The sequence below is a fragment of the Callospermophilus lateralis genome, chromosome 6 (assembly GCF_048772815.1).
Source record: "Callospermophilus lateralis isolate mCalLat2 chromosome 6, mCalLat2.hap1, whole genome shotgun sequence".
NCBI classification, from domain to species: Eukaryota; Metazoa; Chordata; class Mammalia; order Rodentia; family Sciuridae; genus Callospermophilus; species Callospermophilus lateralis.
In genome coordinates this window covers 55,795,588-55,814,450 of record NC_135310.1, presented here as the reverse complement: position 1 = coordinate 55,814,450, position 18,863 = coordinate 55,795,588, and the positions used below count along the sequence as shown (strand labels likewise).

The 18,863-nt window shown below is 40.4% G+C and overlaps 1 protein-coding gene across 5 annotated transcripts; it reads right to left on the bottom strand.

The window, feature by feature from the left end:
• Nucleotides 1-1,221: 1,221 nt before the first annotated feature.
• Nucleotides 1,222-18,387, bottom strand: Zbtb24 (zinc finger and BTB domain containing 24). Of its 5 annotated transcripts, XM_076859855.2 has the most exons (8): nt 18,274-18,387; nt 16,098-17,073; nt 12,968-13,135; nt 12,401-12,484; nt 11,641-11,724; nt 4,418-4,499; nt 2,942-3,704; nt 1,222-2,320 (listed from the first exon to the last, which is right to left on the bottom strand). In XM_076859855.2, exons 2-7 carry the CDS (start codon nt 17,050-17,052, stop codon nt 2,981-2,983), a joined length of 2,097 nt encoding a protein of 698 aa, XP_076715970.2. In that variant the 5' UTR covers nt 17,053-17,073; nt 18,274-18,387; the 3' UTR covers nt 1,222-2,320; nt 2,942-2,980. The 5 variants fall into 5 exon arrangements, with proteins under 5 accessions (XP_076715970.2, XP_076715969.2, XP_076715971.2 ...); XM_076859854.2 differs by having other exon boundaries at nt 1,222-3,704; XM_076859856.2 differs by lacking the exon at nt 12,968-13,135 and having other exon boundaries at nt 1,222-3,704.
• Between the last annotated feature and the right edge of the window lie 476 nt (nt 18,388-18,863).

Here is an 18,863-nt window from a genome sequence, read left to right as displayed (position 1 = left end):
ATTTTAACTTTAAATAATTTTAACAGAAAATTATAAACTGACACTTGTTTCAGTTACTAAAAAAATTTGCTGGAACTACTTGGTGTGTGAGTCTAGGATTTCCATTGTAAAATATATAAAATCTAAATGCAGATCAAGTACTATCCACTGAACATTAGCATCCAAATCAAGATGTACAGGAATTATAAAATACCAGATTTTGAAGACTCAGCATGAAAAACAGAATGCAAAATATCTCACTAATACCTTTTTATATTAATTGTCTGCTGAAATATTTGGCAAATACTGGATTAAGTAATTTTATTAAAACGAATTCCACATATTTCTTTGTATTAAGTGTGACTACTAGAAAATTTAAAATTACCTATGTGGCTCAGTTATATTTTGGTTAGTGCAGAAGTAGGTGGTTATAAAGCTAGTTAAACTTGACTAAACAGCCACACAGCTTCTTGAAAGGCTGAGGCAGGAGGATCATTTGAGCCCAAGAATTCAAGACTAGCCCAACAACAGTGAGACAACTGTTTCAAACAAAAAAGGCTGGGTATGTAGCTCAGTGGTGGAGACCTTGCCTAGTATGTGCAAAGTCTTAAGTAATATCCCCAGCACTATAAAAAATCTTAAAATTAAATAAATAAATCCTGGGCTTGGGGTGTGACTCAACAACATGTAAATTTACTCAGGGCTTATACTTAGCACTCTCAAGTATAGGTTCAATTCTCAGCACCAAAACCAAATAAATAAATGAATAATAAACAATCATGTAATCATATTTTCTGAATAATTACCTAACTATCCAGAGTAAACAGACATTCATCTACTTTAAAACTATGCATTCCCAGGAAAAACCATGGATGAGGAGACTTTGACAAGTTGGTTAAAAACTTTGAGAACAGGGCAGGGACTGTAGTTCAGTGGCAGAGCACTTGCCTAGCATGTGTGAGGTACTGGGTTCAATCCTCAACACCACAAAAAATAAGTAAAGGTATTCTGTCCACACAACCACCTAAACAAAACAAAACAAAACAAACCCCTTTAAGAACAAAATACATAGTTTAAATGAGGAAATCAAGAACCTGAAATAGTAGTGAAAGTATTTGTAAAAATTATACCTTTTTTCCAGTCAGGCCCAATCTAATATTTTGGTTGAAGCATATTATATAATTTTGGAACTTTTATTAATTATATATATTATAAAATATAACTTTGACAAGTAAGCAACAAAAATATTTTCATTATCTCTCAAACCTCAAGAATTCTCAATTACTTTAACCTCCAAAGAACTTACTGGATTCAGGTGAAAATAAAAGGTGTTAGAACAAGAAAACAACTGATGTGAAGTCTTACTAATTTTGGGTCTTCTTTCTACCATCATTATGTTAAACTAGAGATACTAAAACCCAACTTCTTTTCTTAAAAATCCCTTACCAGTTTATGTGACAGAAAGCAGTTAAGACTTCAATTAAATACACTGAACTTGAAAACCTAATTCAAATATAATATTATCTTTTGAAAAATTATTTAAAATCACACAACTATAGACATAGCTGGCTTAGGGTCCGTGAATCAAATTATTATTATTATTTTTAATATTTATTTTTTAGTTTTCGGTGGACACAACATCTTTATTTTATTTGTATGTGGTGCTGAGGATCGAGCCCAGCGCCCCGAGCATGCCAGGTGAGCATGCTACCGATTGAGCCACATCCCCAGTCCCTCAAATTATTTTTAAGATTAGAAAAAGATATACTTTTAAAAATGATGTGGCCATTTTGTGGGACTTAACCTAGTCTGCAATAAAAATAGATCGTAAGTTTGTATCTCCAGAAAGGTATCAAACACAACACACAGATCAGTACTTTCATAGATCAATGTGAAATCAGTAACTTTAACACAAATTACACTTGAGTAAAATTTTCTAGGATAACTAAAAAACCTTTAACCACATAATGAAAATCAACTATCATTTCTGACAAAATTCAGTTTATTTTTAGGGTGAATGCCTTGATCCAACTTCATATTTAACTTTTTAATTAAAATTTTAATAGCTTGCTTTTTAAAAATGCACAAGTCCATATTTTCCAAAAAATGTGAATTCAGAATTTTAAAGAAAGTATACCTTTGGCTTTATTGTTATGATTTTGAGTTATGAATACAGGTTATATGGGCTTGAATATACCTTAAGCATGGTTAGCTCACTGTCCCACACAAAGATTAAAATGTCCAATTACTGTTACCATCATGGTGGTTACATGCCTGTAGTCCCAGCTACTCAAGAAGGCTGAAGCAGGAGGACTGTAAGTTTAGGTCAGTAGGAAGTTTTCTTAAAATAAGGAAAAAAAAAAAAGGGACATGATGTAGTTCAGTGGCAGAGTACTGGCCTAGCATTCGAGAGGCCCTGGATTCAATGCTTAGTATAGAAAAAAATAAAAATTACTCTTAGGGGATCAACTAAATGTTGTGATTTGTCATATTTAGCCCTGACTTATCTTGGACTGGCAACTGTGTTGCCTAAGAGAAATAAAGGAGTAGAAGCAACTGCTTTACCCAATTCAATTCATATATGACTTCATTTGTTCTGAAGAATAAAGAATATACTGGAAAGGTCAGCAAGACCATAACCTTTGGCTGGTGAACATTTTAATACTTACCAAAAAGCCTAAATCAACACCTCAAAGAAAAATTACCCTATTCTTTAAGAGATGTTGTGATGAAAATGAAAACCATTTATCATTATTTGAAACGCTAAACTCAAATTGGTACTATAGAGGAAACATGATACATACACATACACATACACACACACACACACACACACACACACACACACACACACAAACATGTTTAGCTGCCCAGACAGAGCACATTATAAACATCTTATGGCTATCACATTTCTTTAAGAACCTAAGTTGTCGGCTCAGAGAGCCTGATTTCAAGCGTTTACCATCCTGCTATAGCTGGAGCAGTCAAACATGTTCACAGGTCAGCTTTGCTCCTGGACAAGTGGAGTGGGCTGGGGCACATGGTGAGTAGGTGGTGGTGATTCAGGCTCCTGAGTCAGGTGCAGGTGCTGAGCTGGATCTGAAGCACTTGCTGCTAAATGGAGCTCCTCTGTTTGCTCTTGATGGGCATGAAGATGTTCCAGGGTTTCCTTGGACAGTGTAATTACATGCACTGGCTCTGTCTGTGAGGGCTCCATCTGGCTTTCAATCATATTGAGACTCTGAATGTGTTCTGTTTGCTCCTGCTGAGCTGAAAGAATTAAATTCTGCAGTTGCTCTGGCTGCTGTGTGAGCAGGGTGAGATTAGCAGCCTGGTCTGCGGTCATGTTCTGGGAACTCTCAGCAGTCATGATACTGATTCCCTGACTAGGACCAGGCATGAAATTGATGTTATGTACAGAATCAGTTACCAGAAGCTGAATCTCCTGCTCTCCAGAGGTAGAGAGCTGGTATGGCTGTAGCTGAAGAATATTTCTGACCTCTTCTGTATTACTACTACCAGAAACACTGCTGGCATCTGATGCATGCTTCTCTTTACTGTGGATTTTCAAGTGAGCCTTCAAGTTGTCTAAGCGAGCAAACTGTAAGTTACACTCTGGGCAGGAGAAAGGCTTTTTGCCTGTGTGCAGAATGCAATGTCTCCTTTTGGCACTGGAGTCAGAGAAGGATTTGCCACAGATGCCACAAGAGTATGGCTTTTCTCCTCTACAAGAAAACACACATTTTACTTTAAAACAGAAATACCTATTTATTACTTCCTGGCTAGTTATGCCTAGTCTTTGAGTTGTACATATACCATGGGTTCCCACTAAGGATGTAGGGCAAGTTACATTTCCTTGGGCTTCAGTTTCTAATCTGAAAAAAATTTTAAAAAGGTTTGAGAAAAAAAATAAACAAGGGATGGGTGTGGTGCTTGAGGTAAGGTGGCAGATGGGGTTGGGCTAGATGTAATAAAATTTTATGATTCCATTGTACATATTTCAGATAAGAACGTATTTACCCTGTATACATGGTTTTGTTTTAGTTCTAAACAGCCATTTTTTAGACTCTAAGGTCCAAATAGATACACACAATTAATGTAATTTTTGTGAGTAAAACACTCAGAAAAAAATTAGAATTTAATGCTTATTTTTAATTGAAGATTCATGCTTTGGACTAGTCCCCAATTCAAAATAAAAATTAAATAAATAAAATCAACAATGCAAATTTTTACTGGTCAGCATCAGTATTGCTAATTTTGCCTAAGTGAGGAATTTCATTATTGAGAAGGTAAAACAAGCAAATTAAAAAAAAGAAAGGAAGAAAGGAAAGATAAAACAAAATAACAAACTACCAGAGTCACAATTTGGGGACCAGGATTATATAGGTAATATGTCATCCCAAAGAACAACATCATAGAAATATCTGCAGAACTTTACCGATGAATTCTGATGTGGGTCTGAAGAGAACTCTTTGCTGTGAAAGACTTGCCACAGATTTCACAAGTAAATGGCTTTTCACCTAAGAAAAGGGAAACATATAAAAATAGATATTTGGCATTTAAAAAAACTCTGAACCACTTCATGGTTCCACGATGTGAAAAGAACAAATGCAATCAGCAAGAAGGAAGAAAGCACAACAATGCAACTGCTCTGCACCCCACATGAAGCTGAGTGTCAAGAGCAGGCAGAGGAAGCAGGCATGCTTTGTTCCCTTGAACACCTCAAAACCAAAAGAGGAGGTCATGTTTACATACAGGAAACAAAGGAACTCACTATATTTTCTCCTATATTTTCCACTCAGTTCTAATAGTGCTTTCTACACTCCTACCTTACTGCTGGTTAGGTAGTCCATATAACCTTTGCAGGGACTCCTGTGCAGTAGGGTGACTTATATATTATTCACAGGCATATCTACCTTTCAAATATACCCAGAATCTAACCTGCCACTTGTCTGTGCCATACCATCCCTCCTGGATCGTTTCCTCAGCTGCCACCCTGGATGTGTGCTGCCACCAACCCTCCTGGATCACAGCGGCAATCTCCAAAAGGGCCTCTTGTTTCTCTGCCACTTATTGTCAATGCAGCAGCCAGAGTGATCCCTGGTACAGAGTCAGATCACTCCAAGCTGGGGCTACAAATGCTCTAATGGCTCACCATCCCAAGGTAGCAGCCAAGAAAACCATTGACCTACAAAGGGATCACAGATCTGTACCTTCCCACACATCTTCCTAGCTCCAAATCTCCCTGAGCTCATTTCAGGATCTCTCCCAGGGGTATCACTCACCTCATCTCTGAAGTGCTGCTTTACCAGTGGTTTTATCACCACAATCTCCACGACTACCACCACTGTACACTCCTTGATCCACTCCCTGACTTAGTTTTTCCATAATGTTACCACCATCTCATATGCTGTACACTGTACTTATTACCTATCTCTTCCCTTGTTATGTAAGAAAATCTGTGAGCTTATCTACTCCTAGTCCCCAGTGCCTAGGATCTGGCCTTGCTCTCTATTTCAGAAATCCCTGATGAATGTTTGAATTTTACATGGGTGAACTAAGGCCCACATCAGACAGTATGACTGTTCAAACCCTACTCTGCTTCATTAACATCAACAAGTGTTTATTCAGTGCTAGTTTGCACTAACATAATAACACACTGTGCCCCCAAGAAACAAAATTGTTTCTAATGTAGATGACAGAAATACATATTTTATATGATATAAAATATACATATACGAAGCAACAAAGTATACATGTATGAAACATATACATACATGAAGCAACAAAATCCCACTTCAATTGGAGAAAAGCAAGGGTAAGTACAATTTTAAGGGAGGATGGTCCCTTAGCTTCCCTTTCAGGCTTGACAATTCTCCGAGTTGCACTTAAGGAGAAGACACCTGTTACTAACTGGATAAATCTGCATCTTTGCATCATTAACTCCATCACCTCCCCCTACTAGAAATTGAGCCCAGGGGTGCTCTACCACTTAACTACTCTCCTACCTCTTTTTATTTTTTATTCTGAGATGGGGTCTTCCTAAATTGCTGATGTTGGTCTCGAACTTGTGATCCTCTTAACTCAGTCTCCTGAGTTCCTGGGATTACAGGGGGGCACCACCACACCCAACTACATCAAGACCAGGCCACTTTCTAAATCAGAGCTGGAGTCTACTCTGATCTTGGTTGGTTTTCCCCCTCTCAATTAAATTCAAAGACAGTCTTGTTTTTTCTTACAAAAATTAAGTTCATTGTAAAATATTCAAATGATATTGAGAGGTACAAAGAATGCATAAAGTGCTCCACATTCTCCTCTCTTCAATAACCAATCAACACTGTGATAAACACCTTTACATGCAAATCCATTGGTGCATATGCACATGAAGTACAAAGTTTACACTCAGTACAATGTTATTCTTTTTTTTAAAGAGAGAGTGAGAGAGGGAGGGAGGGAGGGAGGGGGAGGGGGAGAGGGAGAGAGAGAGAGAGAGAGAGAGAGAGAGAGAGAGAGAATTTTAATATTTATTTTTTAGTTATCGGCAGACACAACATCCTTGTTTGTATGTGGTGCTGAGAATCGAACCCGGGCCGCACGCATGCCAGGCGAGCGCGCCACCGCTTGAGCCACATCCCCAGCCCCCAATGTTATTCTTTCAAGTAAAGCCATACCACATTTTAAAAGGTTGTATTGTAGTTCTCTGTATATTATCCAAAACACACCTGCTTAATCCTTTAGTGATGGACATTTACGTTGTTTTTAAGTTTGTGACATTATAGTTAATCTTGCTTATAGTCAATATCTTTATACAAACATCTTTTCACAGTTGGACAGTTAAGATTTTGATAAATATTGCCAATTTCTTTCTAGAAAGCCTCCAAATTTTATTTCCACCAACAATACATACAGATGTCCATTACCTCATGTATTTGCTAATCTAATGGACAAAAACCATGTACACTACTCTTCTGATGATTAATAGGGTTTTAGAGTGGTTTACTTGCCATTCCTACACTGTCTTCCCTGACGCACATCCCCGGCCCAGTTTCTTACTGGGGTAGTCACTCTTTCTTATTTGGTAAATTAACACTTTATCATATATGTAGGAACTAAAAATCTCCTGAATACGTCTCTTCATTCCATTCTCTTGACTTGAAAGTCTTCATCTCTCTTAAGGCCTGCTAACCAGCTCATCCCCAGACCTGTCCCTCTTGGGGCGGCTGAGTCCTTTTAAAGACACAAATAAAAATGTCCCTTTTCCCTGCTTAAAAGCTACTCCATGCTTGCCATCATGGTGGTCTGCCCACTGTCTGGCAGTCCCATCCCACCTATGCACGGCAGAATTTCTTGTACTACTCTTGGATGCTAGGCTCTCATATCCCCAAGCTTAGCATTCCCTGATCCTGTCTGCAGACGCCTCTTTCTGCTCTCAGAACATGCTCTGGCTTCCTGGTCTAGGTTTCTCCTATGGACGCTTTCCCAGACCTTTTGGGGAATGTAACCCATCCCCTCTGTGCTCAGACCTCTACTGCACTGTCCTGATACTCGTCATCGTCTCCTTTTTTGTGTGTGGTTGTGTGGTGGGGGGTTGGGTAATCGGAAGTGAACCCAGGGACACTCTACCACTGAAATACATCCCCAGCCCTTTTAATTTTTTTGAGGCAGGGTCTCACTAAGCTGCCTAGGCTGTCAAACTTGTGATCCTTCTGCTTCAGCCTTCCCACCAGCTTGAATTATAGGTGTGTGCCACTACACCCAGCTTGTCTTGAAATTCTTAATAGATAGCATACAGACACTATAAAAACATGCTGTGGTGAGAAGCCCCAGCTCTCAGGAAGATAGGAACAAGCAACATTAATGGACCATCTTAACATATAACTGAGGAGATTGACGTAGCGTCAAATCCAACCCAAGCAAATGAGGCTCTGAATGAAAACTATGACTTAATAAACTTTATTACGGGTGACTAGGAAGGGCCATCCACAGGTGAGTGGGAGCCTGCAGTGTAGAACCAGTGTTTACCTAACACCATCCAAGGGACAGGGATGCATGAGGAGTAGGACTGCACTATGGAGTTGGAAATGCCTCACACCAGGCTTTTCCATTGCTTGGGATAATTCCCTTGACTTGCCCCCAGCTAACCAAAGAAGTTTTAGATCACTATCATGGTTTCTGTGTACCCTGATGTCAGGAAGATGTAGCCCCTTTGTTCATATATTCACTGCCTACCAGTTTTGTGAATCTGCTTGATTTCAACTGATCCAAATAAGCCTGCACAGCTCCAGGTACAGAGACAAGCACAGATGCAAGCACAAAAGCCTAAGCCAGGCATCCTCTCCCTTTGGCTGACTCATCAGTACCGACCATCTGCCAGACACCTGACATTCCTTTCAAATAGGTTCATCTCCCTCACTAACGATAACCTCTTAGGGAATAAAATACATTTATTTTGCCTCTGACTTATCTAGTGCTTGGTGCAGAACATCTAACCCTGAGAGAGTCTGCCCTTGAAGATGTAAGATATGAACGTCAATCTAGGTTTTCCAACTGAACATGGCTCTGCTGACATGATCCGTACTGCTCAACCTGGCCCAGCGCAGGGAACAGGTTGACTGGTGCTTTTCGACACCATATCAAGTAGCTTCTCTGTGCTGGAGACAGATGGATCATAGTCCCAGCCATCGGAGAGCCCCAAATTTGTTAGTGGTTTAGTTTCAAGGCCATACCAAACACTTTATATTGTGTACCCCACCCCCCGCCCCAATGACACACCCACCATCCACTGTCTTTTGCTTCTCCAAAGTAGACAGGCTATGAAGGGCTCACAGGGATTATAAGGGAAGATCTTTGCTTCCTTTTTACATCCTCACTTCTGGTCTACTCACAGTGATCAGATGCTTTATGGCTCATTCTCAGGAGACAAAACTTCTCTGGCACTGATCAATAGGACTGGGCCACCTCAGCCCTGTTCCATCTGGTTCTCTGGGGAGTCCATAGTAACCTCACACACTATTTACAGGCACATGTGTAAGTGCACACATTCATAGCTCTGCCTATATCGCTTCCCTCAGATCTGACATGACAAACTCCTGTAATCTGTTCCTCCCAGTCAGCCCCAGATTTTGTTCCTTCCAGTTGCTTTTGCCTCCTCCGTATCTCACTCCCGTATCCAACCACAAACAAAACATGCTGAACACCTTCTCAGAGTTGCTGCCATCTCTACTGCTGCCCCACTGGGCCAACCTCCTCATCATTACAACAACCTTATGATGCGTTTTCATCTCCAGCCTTAACTCACCCCACGCCATATGACAGATGCAGTTATTCTATTAACCCATAAAGTCAAAATTTTCAATTCTGAGAATATTTCAATGAAACTGTCACAAGTGCCATAAAATAGGTTGGAAACAATTTACAGCTTATGTATTAACATTAGCTAATATTAATACTATTGTAATTATCCTATTATATTTCATATTTTATGTATATATATGTTTGTACAGGTGTTCCACATATGGGACAATGGGACAAAGATGGGCAAAATTCAAAATCATGTCATCTCATTCCTTTAGATAAAGGCATCTTACTTGGAATAAAATTCAAAGTCTTTTATGGTCTTTAGGTGCTTATGTCTGTGAGTACAGAAGAAACACGGAGAGGCACTTCAGAGGCTCTAGCCCAGGCCTTTTCTTCTTTTTAAAGCTTCTCAGGTGACTAAAGTGTGTAGCTAAACTGAGAACCCCTGTACCAATGCCCAGCTATACCACATTCTCCTATTCCCAGATTCCCTGCTCCGCTTTAGCTCCTGCCTCTTGGCATTTCTACATCATGTCAGAAATGCTTCTGTCTGAAGGCTTTTACCTGCTGTCCCGTCCCCACCTAGAATGTTCTTGACTGGATTTCCACAACGACTGGCTTGTTCCCCACATTCTGATCTCCAACCAAGGTACCTCCTATCAGTGAGACCTTCCTAGAACAGTCCCTATATAAAAGAGCAATTCCACACCGCTTTTTACCCTGCATTTACTTCTTCACCACTACCTAACACGTTACACACTCTTATGCTCTCTATCTCTGAATGTTAGCCCCTTACCAGCAGGGCTCTGTCCCTCTCATTCAGGGCCTAAAACAGTGCCTGGTACCCAGTAACTACTCAGTAAATATGTGCTGAATAGATAATTAAATTTTGCAGAAACCACGAATGGTGTCTGTGAAAAGACTATAGAGACATCATTTTCATAAAACTCACAACCCATGAGATAATTTATTGACTTTAAGAAAACTGATACAGGCTGAGTATTTTCAGAAATGCCTGGGGCCAGAAGTGTTTTGAATTTTGGATTCTTTTCCCCAATTTTAGAATATTTGTATATATATATATAATGAGATATTATGGGGAAGGGACCCAAGTCTAAAAGAAAATCCATTTATGTTTCACATAAACCTCTTTTACATAGTCTGAAAATATTCTGCACAATATTTCTAGTGCCTCTATATTTTGACTGTGATCCATCACATGAAGTTATGTGTGGAATTTTCTACTTATAAATATCATATCCATATTCAAAAAGTTTTGGATTTTGGAGCATTTTGGATTCTGAATTAGAGATATTCAACCTGCATTTAAAAAGTAAAGTCCAGGGGCTAGGGTTATGGCTCAGTGGTAGAGTGCTTACTTAGCACATGTGAGGCACTGGGTTTGATCCTAACCATCACATAAAAATTAAGTCATAGTGTCCATCTACAACTAAAAAAAAAAAAAAAAAGTTAAAAAAGAAAAGTCCAAAGCACTATAAACCATTCTGATACATAATTTCAATGTACAATTTAATAAGAACCATTATGTTATCAACCAACCCACAACAGCCCTGGCACAGTGGTGCACGCCTGTAATACCAGTGGCTTAGGAAGCTGAGGCAGGAGAATGGTGAGTTCAAAGCCAGCTTCAGCAAAAGTGAGGTGCTAAGCAACTCAATGAGACCCTGTCTCTAAATAAAATACAAAATAGGGCTGAGAATGTGGCTTAGTGGTTGAGTACCCCCGAGTTCAATCCCCAGTACCCTCCTACAGAAAAAAAACACAAAAAAACAAAAAGCCCCACAATAACAAGTTTTTCTTATGTGCCCCTTACCAAAAGGTACAAGTGAATCACAGTTTTACTTTTCTAATCTTAAATAAAAAAAAAAAAATCTACCCTGACCTAATCAATTTGCCTCCTCTTTATTCCTGTAGCTGTGTTTTTAGAAAGTGGTAATGCTTAAGTGGTTAAGTGCTAGTTCCAGAGGTGAAAGTGGTGAATTCTCAGTGTTTGTTACTTTCCCTCTATTTTATTTAGTAAACAATTTATCTTGATCATCTTCAATGCTGAAGTAAATTAAGAGTGAAGCACAGAAATAGACTTGTAGTATTCTGTGGAACTAAATGAATTTTCATAATGCCCATCGAGTAATCTCCATTTTCTAACTACAAAGAGATGGGATGTCCCCACAGAACAGTTCTAACAATATTCTGCCTTGGGCTTTTAAATGTTCTACTTAGAAATCTCATCCAATGTACACAAACATTCCCAAATACAGGCTGAGGAGGGAACTCGAAACTTCATACATCACTCTGCTAAAAACATCAAGTGTACTAAGGAAGATAAATGAGAAGGTGTCTTACCTGTGTGTGTTCGTAGATGTTTCTTTAGCTGAGACACATCCATGAATTTGCGTTGACAGTGGGTGCATTCCGGTAATGAGTGGCCTTGTCGCAACAATAAAAAAAGTGTCAGTGCATATATGCTCTCCCTGCATTTCTTCAGTGATTTGTGTTAAAGCACTTCCCTGAAAAATAATCACTTTAAATATGGGACTTTAACAACAAGAAATATATTTTATTAATTTGGTAACAGTTAATATTTCCCTATGTACCTCAACTCACTGTTTCCCTGAGAGAACTAGACCTTCTGAGTCCTCCTAAGCATAAACTTTTTCCATCAAAGCACTAGAATGACTGGCCAGTTGATCTTGCATCATGCTTTTACCCGCTCCTTCATTTCTTATCAGCTGACAGAAAAAAAGAAAAGGACAGTGACTAGACCAGGTGGGAGAAAGCCTGGACTAACTGCCATAGGTGGTATCTCTCTAGGCATCACTAACAACCTATCAACTGAAGCCCTCTTGGGCAAGTGGCACTTTTAAAAGATATCAATTCTGTAGGGGTTCTGTGTGTGGCATCGAAACTATGGTACAAAAATTAAATTTAAATCACACATAGTGTAGAATAACACAACAACCTCTAATGTAGATTGCCTTTTTAAGACTTTTCCCATAAATATCCATTTATCTTCTATGATATCATCCTAATGTTTCAGAAACAATTTTTCTTTGTATTTTTTTCTCCATTAATCTAAATTTTCTCTCACTTTATGTCATTGTACCTGTATGAACTCGGTAATGACTCTTTAGTTGTCTTTTCTGGCTGAAATACTTTCCACACTGATCACAGGTGAAAGACTTCTGTCCTGCCAAATAAAAGATAAAACACTTGAACCATGCAAAAAACTAGAGAGCTAGAATAATCACTCACTAATAAGGTAACTAACATAGTGGGTCCAGGTTCCCATTTTCTGTAAATGATACAAATGGATTGCTTATACACCCAAAAGCCTTCAGAGTTTTCAGCAGAAACTTAAAATGTGCAAAGGTATATAAAGGCAAGAGAGAGAAGTGGAGATTGGTATAGAATTGGAGAATTCAAATTTTCCCCAAAGACATTCAAAGTAAGCTAATTCTAAGCCAGTTTATAGCTCTAATTGAAGGTCAGTGCTGTTTAACTCTGAAAACTTCATCTGAACTGCACTATGACAGAGGTCTAATTCAATCTTTCAATGACACCATGCGGGAAATGGTATCAGTCTGAGAAAACACCATTTAGATCCCAACAATGTCCACCCAAAGGAATGGGAATCTGGTGGCATGTGGCCCTCTGGTGCAAGCCCAGCTACCTGAGTGCAGGCTCATGTGCTCCAGCAGTGAGTGCTTGGTGGTCAGAGCCTTGCTGCACACGGTGCAGGTGTATGGCCGCTCGCCTGTGTGCATCCTGGTGTGGACCTGCAAAGAGTGCTTCTGGGCAAAGCCTTTTCCACACTCATTACATTTGAAGGGTCGCTCCCCTGGAATAAAAGCCCCAAAAGCTTGGTGTAAGCAAGAATCTGCATGTCTTTCTGTTCCCTCCCAAATTAAAATGATAATAAAGAAGTTTCTCTTAAAGATACATATCCAAAGACCAGTGTTACAGGAGAGACAATGTTGGCAATAAAGTTTGGAAGCTGAAAGAGATAATCCCAAAGCAAGCAGTGAAGAGCAACAAGATACAACCAAATTTTTAAGACAGAGCCTCCAAAAGGCTCAATAACTGTAATCTCCAAACACAGGAGTGAGGGAGGGTAAAGAACAGTCGATTTCAAAGGTAGTTAAGATACCCAAACTCAGTCTCCTATTCCATACAGGCAGGACACTTGCCCTCTGCCAAGAGAAGATGGAAATTATTTTCTAAGACAGTAAAAGAAAATGTTTCTGGATTAAGGATTGTCAGGCACTGGTGAGATGAGGTTAAAGGATATATTTGGGATAATGAGAGGCTACTCAGACACTAGCAGCTAGGCCTAGTGTTTCCTGGTAGGAAAGTAAAGGCCTTTTTCCTAGAAGGTGACTAGCCTGAGGTAAGAGAGCTACAGATGCCCCAACAGGCATCTCTAAGGAAGTAGGGCCCAGCCACGACTTCTCCAGTAAGGCTACTGTTTCATAGGCACTTTCCATACCTGCAAGGCTGGTATGCTTTTAGAAACCTACTCTAACATATGATGAAGCAGGCATTCAAGGAAAGACTTTAGTAGCAGAGACAGATAACAAGACAAGAAGAGGAGAAAAAAGGTATGTGCAGAAAACACAGACGGCCCTGAGTGAAGAAAGAGTTTTTAAAAAATATTTTAAAAGGTGAGGTTCTAGAAGTAAAAAGTATAAAAGTAGAATCAGAAAAATCTCTAAGGGCTGAAAGATAAAGTAGAACTCTCCCTAAAGTACAGCACACAATGATGGAAAATATGAGCAAAATGATGAGAAAATTGGAAGATGGGTCTAGGAGGTTCAACATGCAAACAGCACACCTGGAAAGAGAGAACAGGGAAAATAGAGGGGAGGAAATCATCTATGAAATAATTCAGTAAAATTTTCTGAAACTGAAAGGAGTTTCTAAACTGTATGGATCTATCTAGTATCCAACAAAATGGAAGAAAACAGATTCACATTAAAGTTCCAGAATCCTGAAGGCAAAAGGAAAGATCCTACATGCTGTTTTTTTCCTTAACAAGTCTCACAGAATGATTTAACTCTGTATTTATTTTTTTAATAAGAATTTGTATTTTTTTTAATTATTTACACATGATAGTACAATGATCTTGACATATCATACATTTGAAACAGATGGGGTATCATTTCTCATTTTTCTGAGTGTGATTTAACTCTTTAAATTAGACACATCTCTATCTTTTTTAACTCAGAGCACTTAGCCACTAATCCACATCCCCAGCCCTATTTTGTATTTTATTTAGACATAGGGTCTCATTTAGTTGCTTAGTGCTTCGCTTTTGCTGAGGCTGGCTTTGAACTTGCAATTCTCCTACCTTAGCCTCCCAAACCATGGTATTACAGGCATGCACCACTGTGCTCAGCTATGTACATATGTATTTTGATTAAAAAATAAAAAACAAAATGCAAGCAGTGGCACATGCCTATAATCCCAGCAGCTCAGGAGGTTGAGGCAGGAGGATGGAGAGTTCAAAGCCAGAAACAGCAAGGCACTAAGCACCTCAGTGAGACTTTGCCTCTAGATAAAATACAAAATATGGCTGGGGATGTGGCTCAGTGGTCGAGTGACCTCAAGTTCAATCCTGGGTACTCCCACCCTCCCCCAAAAGCAACCTAGTACAAAAAAGAACCTGTAACACCAAGGTTCTAGATAATTAAACAGGAAGTTCTGGGGATAGGGGTCAGGCACATAAGCTCTCAGGCAATTCTAATGTGGCTATTGTGAACCACAGCATCAGATGACAGCAAGCTGCTAAATGATAGAAGATTTAGTACCAGTCCTTATATTTAATATTAAAGTGAGGAATATATAAGTGGCAACTATAACCTGTCCCAAAGCAGAGTGAGTTAAGCACCTGAGAGAAGGCTTAAAGGAGGAAGAGATTTCTGGCTAGCACTGCACAGTACAGTATAGTGGATATTCAAATTTTCATTAACTAAAAATTTAAAAGTCCAGTTTCCTAGTCACATTAGCCATAATTTGAGTGCTCAAAATCCTATGAGGTGCCAGGTGCAGTGGTGCTGCAATCCCAGCACCCTGGGAGGCTGAGGCAGGAGGATTGCAAGTTCAAAGCTAGCCTCAGCAAAAGCAAGGTGCCTAGCAACTCAGTGAGACCCTGTGTCTAAATAAAATACAAAACAGGGCTGGGGAGGTGGCTCAGTGGTTGAGTGCCACTGAGTTCAATCCCCAGTTCCCCCCTACACCCCACCCCCCAAAATCCCATGAGGCTAGTGGCCATCATACTACATAGTGAAGATAGAGAACATTTTGTCATCACAAGAGTCTAATGGACATCACTGGGCCAGAGGGACCAAAAAGGGGAAAGCATCTATGGCTAGAGGGCTGAATTATAAAGTTACCAACACAGAACTGAGCAAAAGAATGTTTTGGTCAAGATGAAGAATGTTTAAGAATCACAAAGCAGAGCGAGTGGGGCCAAAGCTTGATAACTGGATGAGGCTAAAGCTTTGAACCAACTATTCCAATTAAGAGGGGTTCTGGAATCAGGTTAGCAGGGTTCATATTCCAGCTCTCTTACAAAACGAATGGCCCTTGGCAAGTTACTCAAGCTTTCTGGGACTCAGTCTTTTCATCTGTAAAACAAGCATAATATTACCTACCCAGCAGGATTACTATGAGAATTAAATGTACAAAGGCTGTATTACAATGCCTGTCACATGTAAGACACACAGTAAATACAAGCTATTATTATCATTACTATTCCAAATTCCAAAATGCATTGCAATAAGCTGCAAAAGTGTAATTACCTGTGTGGCTCCTCTGATGGATTGCTAAAAAGTGATTGTATTTAAAGACTTTGCCACAGTCTTTACAGCGGGCCTCAGGACCACTGGGGCGCTTTCTCCTTCCATATATCCTCTTGGCTGAAGCCTGGTCGTCTTCATCCCCAACAAGTTTATAATCTTTAAGTTTGACAGACCTCCGAATCCTCCGCTTGCTGCATCTACTCTGGTGGTCCTGCCCATCCTGGGTCTTGGGATCACAGTTCTCATCTTTTTCAGTGGGCATCTCCTCCATTCTACCTGGTTCACAAGCAGGGTCAGATCCTTCCTTTTCTTTTACTGGAATTTGTTCATTCAGTACACCATTGTCTCCTTCTTTAACCACAAAGTTTTGTCTATTCTGAACCGAATTGTTCACTCTTAGCTGGATTTCTTCCTCTGCAGCCTGTTCCGATTTCCCCTCCTGCAAACTTTTGACTTTTCTTGGTCTTCCCCGTTTCCGTTTTGGAGGATCATTTTTCTTATTAGAAATAACAACGACTGGAGCACCAGCTCTGTTCAAAGTTGTTGGCTTTGGGGAGTTATGATTATTCTGGAAGTCTGTATAAGCCTTTATCAAGTCGTAGACTTTTAAGAACTGAGCAGTAGCCAGGATTTGTTCTGTACTTTTCTCACTAGCTTGGAGATAACCTGTGTAGATAAATTCTAGCAGGATGCCAAAGGTGTCTGCAACCATGCCTTCCAGCATATAAATGGACTGGCCAATCTCCCCCTCCTCTGCAAACATCATTGAGAAATATTCGCTACTAGCAGCAAGTAAGGCTTTGTGGGCCCGGAAATGCACATTCTCCACGATTAAAGTAATGTCACAGAGAAAGCCTTTCTTTCTCTGATCCTCAAAACTGGCCAGGACAGTGTCACTGTGAGTATCTGAGTGAACAACAAGCTGTTCAGAAGGCTGTGGTGATGTTTCTGCCATTTTCTTTAGAAGTCAAGAAGGCTTAAATTTAAAATAAGAAGACAATGTTTAATAGGGAGGAAGCATTGTCTAATAATGGTTCGTATGAACCTGCATTAACCTCACATTGTTTAATGAATTTTACCACTACTTTTTTTTTTTGCAATTAAACATATAATCATTATTTCACTTTATCATATTCAGTTATTGATGCTCAATACATAGCATAAAATCATCAGATAAGTAGACAGAGACAGATATTTAGCCTCCATCTCAGAAATATTGCACCAAAATTATCAGATAAGTAGATACAGATCTACATCCCATATTTCAGATAAGAGGAAGGAACAAGAGGGACAGGAATGGTAATGGGAAGTGAAGGGGAGTGAAATTGATCAAACTATGTTATATGTACGAACTAATATGCCACAACAAAATACCACTAACATATTAATTAAAAATTTAGAAATAATCATTCCAGAATAGAGAAATCAATAGAAATATATTAGTGTCCGCCAGGAAGTAGTGGGGGGTTGGGGTGGATGAATGGGAACTGAGTACTACTGGAAAAAGAGGTTTGGGGGTGGTGTAGTGAGGTTTGTACAACTCTAAATGTATGAGGTATCACTGATGTGAATAAAAAGGGTAAATTTTATGGCACATTAATTATCTCAAAAAAGCTGTTATTTTTTTAAGTCTATTTAAAAACTTAGCCCTGGGTCTTATTCCCGTTGCACCTGATTTTGCTAGGTGAATTTCCAACATCCTTTGAATCTCTCACATTCGCCTCTGGAAATGACGGAATAAAATCAAACATCTGTAAAGTCCTTCCCCGCACTAACTTTAATGGATGCGCAAATATCGTAGGGAGAACTACATCTGCCCTGATCTTGCACATTATCAGCTATTTTTCATCTGTGAAATATGAAAAAAAGCTAAGAATATGTACGCGTACAAAGCGAATCTGGGAGAAGCTGCAAAGCTAAAACAACGTAAGCCACAAGGGGTCTTGCACGGAACCGCTACGTGGAAGGGCCTGGCTGGAGCCACACGGCGCTCGGCGCGGAGACCCCAGCTCCATTACCCGCGCCAGTCCCAACCCCGCAAAGCCGGGAGCGACAGCACGTGACAGCCACCGCCTCCAGGCCCAGAACCGCGGGCCCGCCAGGAGGACGGCCGTGAAAGGGTCCGCGCAGCCGCGGGTTCCGCAGCTCAGGGACCGCGGGCACCCAGCGGACCTACCTCTTATGGGCGCCCGGCGCGGTCCGGGTCGCGGCCCAGCCTACCTGGAGGCCAGGCGGGCACCCCCACGACCGGCCGCTCCGGCCCCGGCTGGCCCAGGCCGCAGCTAGGATTCCTGGGCCGCGGATGCTGCTTCTGCGTCGGCGCAGCCAACCCGGAAGCGCGGCGCGCGGACGCCAGACCACGTGGCCCAGGACACGCCCCTCTTCGGGCGGGGCGGGCGGCACCGCCCAGAAAGCGAGGCAGGTGTTGTAATTGTGCTTTGCGGAGTTTCTTATGGTTTTGGACCGTTAGCTCCTCACCATTGCGGTAATCAATTTTGCCTCTTCCCAGATGCTGAATCTGGTATTAAGGGCGCGAATGTGTGATAAACGACCGAAATCGCCTCTACCTTTCGTTCCTGTCGTCGTCGTCATCATCATCATCATCTTCTAATTCTAATATTAGAACTATTATTTACCTGCTAGATGTTTTTCACATCTGCCTCCCTTTCCTCCCCACTTCCAACGCTGTAGTCCAAAGGAGCGAAGATAGCACTCTAGTCCAACAGACCTGGGTTCTGAGAGACTTGGACAAGTTACTTGTCCTCA